This window comes from Neopelma chrysocephalum, unplaced genomic scaffold, assembly GCF_003984885.1.
Source record: "Neopelma chrysocephalum unplaced genomic scaffold, ASM398488v2 Primary Assembly neopelma1_353, whole genome shotgun sequence".
Lineage (NCBI taxonomy): Eukaryota > Metazoa > Chordata > Aves > Passeriformes > Pipridae > Neopelma > Neopelma chrysocephalum.
Genome location: NW_020898017.1, coordinates 26,409 through 27,342, shown reverse-complemented (window position 1 = coordinate 27,342; position 934 = coordinate 26,409). Strand labels below are relative to the sequence as shown.

At 53.1% G+C, this 934-nt stretch overlaps 1 protein-coding gene across 2 annotated transcripts in view; it reads left to right on the top strand.

Annotated features, from left to right (window-relative positions):
- The first annotated feature begins 29 nt into the window (after positions 1-29).
- The window catches only part of LOC113978683 (nuclear respiratory factor 1-like), a 17,900-nt gene continuing 16,995 nt past the window's right edge, over positions 30-934 (top strand). For both annotated transcript variants that reach the window (XR_003537633.1, XM_027705814.1), the window contains exon 1: positions 30-607. Coding sequence is in view for 1 of the 2 variants with exons in the window: in XM_027705814.1 (XP_027561615.1) it covers positions 586-607 (22 nt within the window). In the remaining variant the exon portion in view is untranslated. The remainder of the gene's footprint in view (positions 608-934) is intronic.

The following is a 934-nucleotide window of genomic DNA, read 5'->3' as shown; positions in this document are numbered from 1 at the left end:
GCATTTAGGGGAACCTCCCGCCCGGAATCGCTGCTCCAGGTGGTGGCTTGGGGCTGGGAAGAGGTTTAGGTGCTGGAAAAGCCTCAGTCCTGGCTGAGGCTGCCGAGTTTCCCATCAGAACCAGTGAGCTGTCAGGTGGAAACCCGTCCCCACCCTCGGCCCAGCGCAGATGGGAAATGGGGAATCCTCCTCCTGGCAGGCCTGGAGCGTGGATCCCGATCCCACGGGGCTGTTTACAGTTGGAAACACATCCAGGAGGGAAAGGCAGGCGTCAGGATCCCGCCCTCCTGGCTTTGGGGTGCCTCAGGACAGGGAAATGCAACCCAGAACCGCCGGGAACTGGTTCTGTACACGAGAAAAATAATCATAAATTAAGGGGGGGGGGGCTGAGAGGCTGCAAATGTCAGTTTTTAAAAGCACTATTTTCTGTTTTTCCTGTTGGATCTCCTTTTTTTAGGGAAGGTGGAGCCAAATGAGTCGCTAGCAGCTTGGCAAAGTGCAGATCAGCTTGCTTGCGCCGAGGAGGACAGGAAGGAAAGAGTCAAGCTTGTTGTAGGGCCTTCCTGGTGGGAACAGAATTTTTTAATGAAGGTTTACCCTGAAACAGGTAGGATTTATTCCCAATGTGAAGGAAAGGTGAGGAAAATCAGGTTTGGCAGATGTGTTTCAGAGGAGAGGGCAGGAGAGGTGCTGGCAGCCAACGAGGAAAGATAAAAGGGGCGAGTGGGGAATTCCTGGATTCACTGAGCAGCTCCAGGAACAGGGAGAGGTGTTTCCTAGAGGACAAATTACTGGGCACAAATGGGTAATTATCAGCAACAGGGCCCCTGATGGACTCTAAAATACCTTGGCATAAGCCTCAGTCAGGAGCTTAACCTGTGTCAAGTCTGGGTCTGTTCTCCCAGGGAACAAGGGACAGGACCAGAGGAAACGG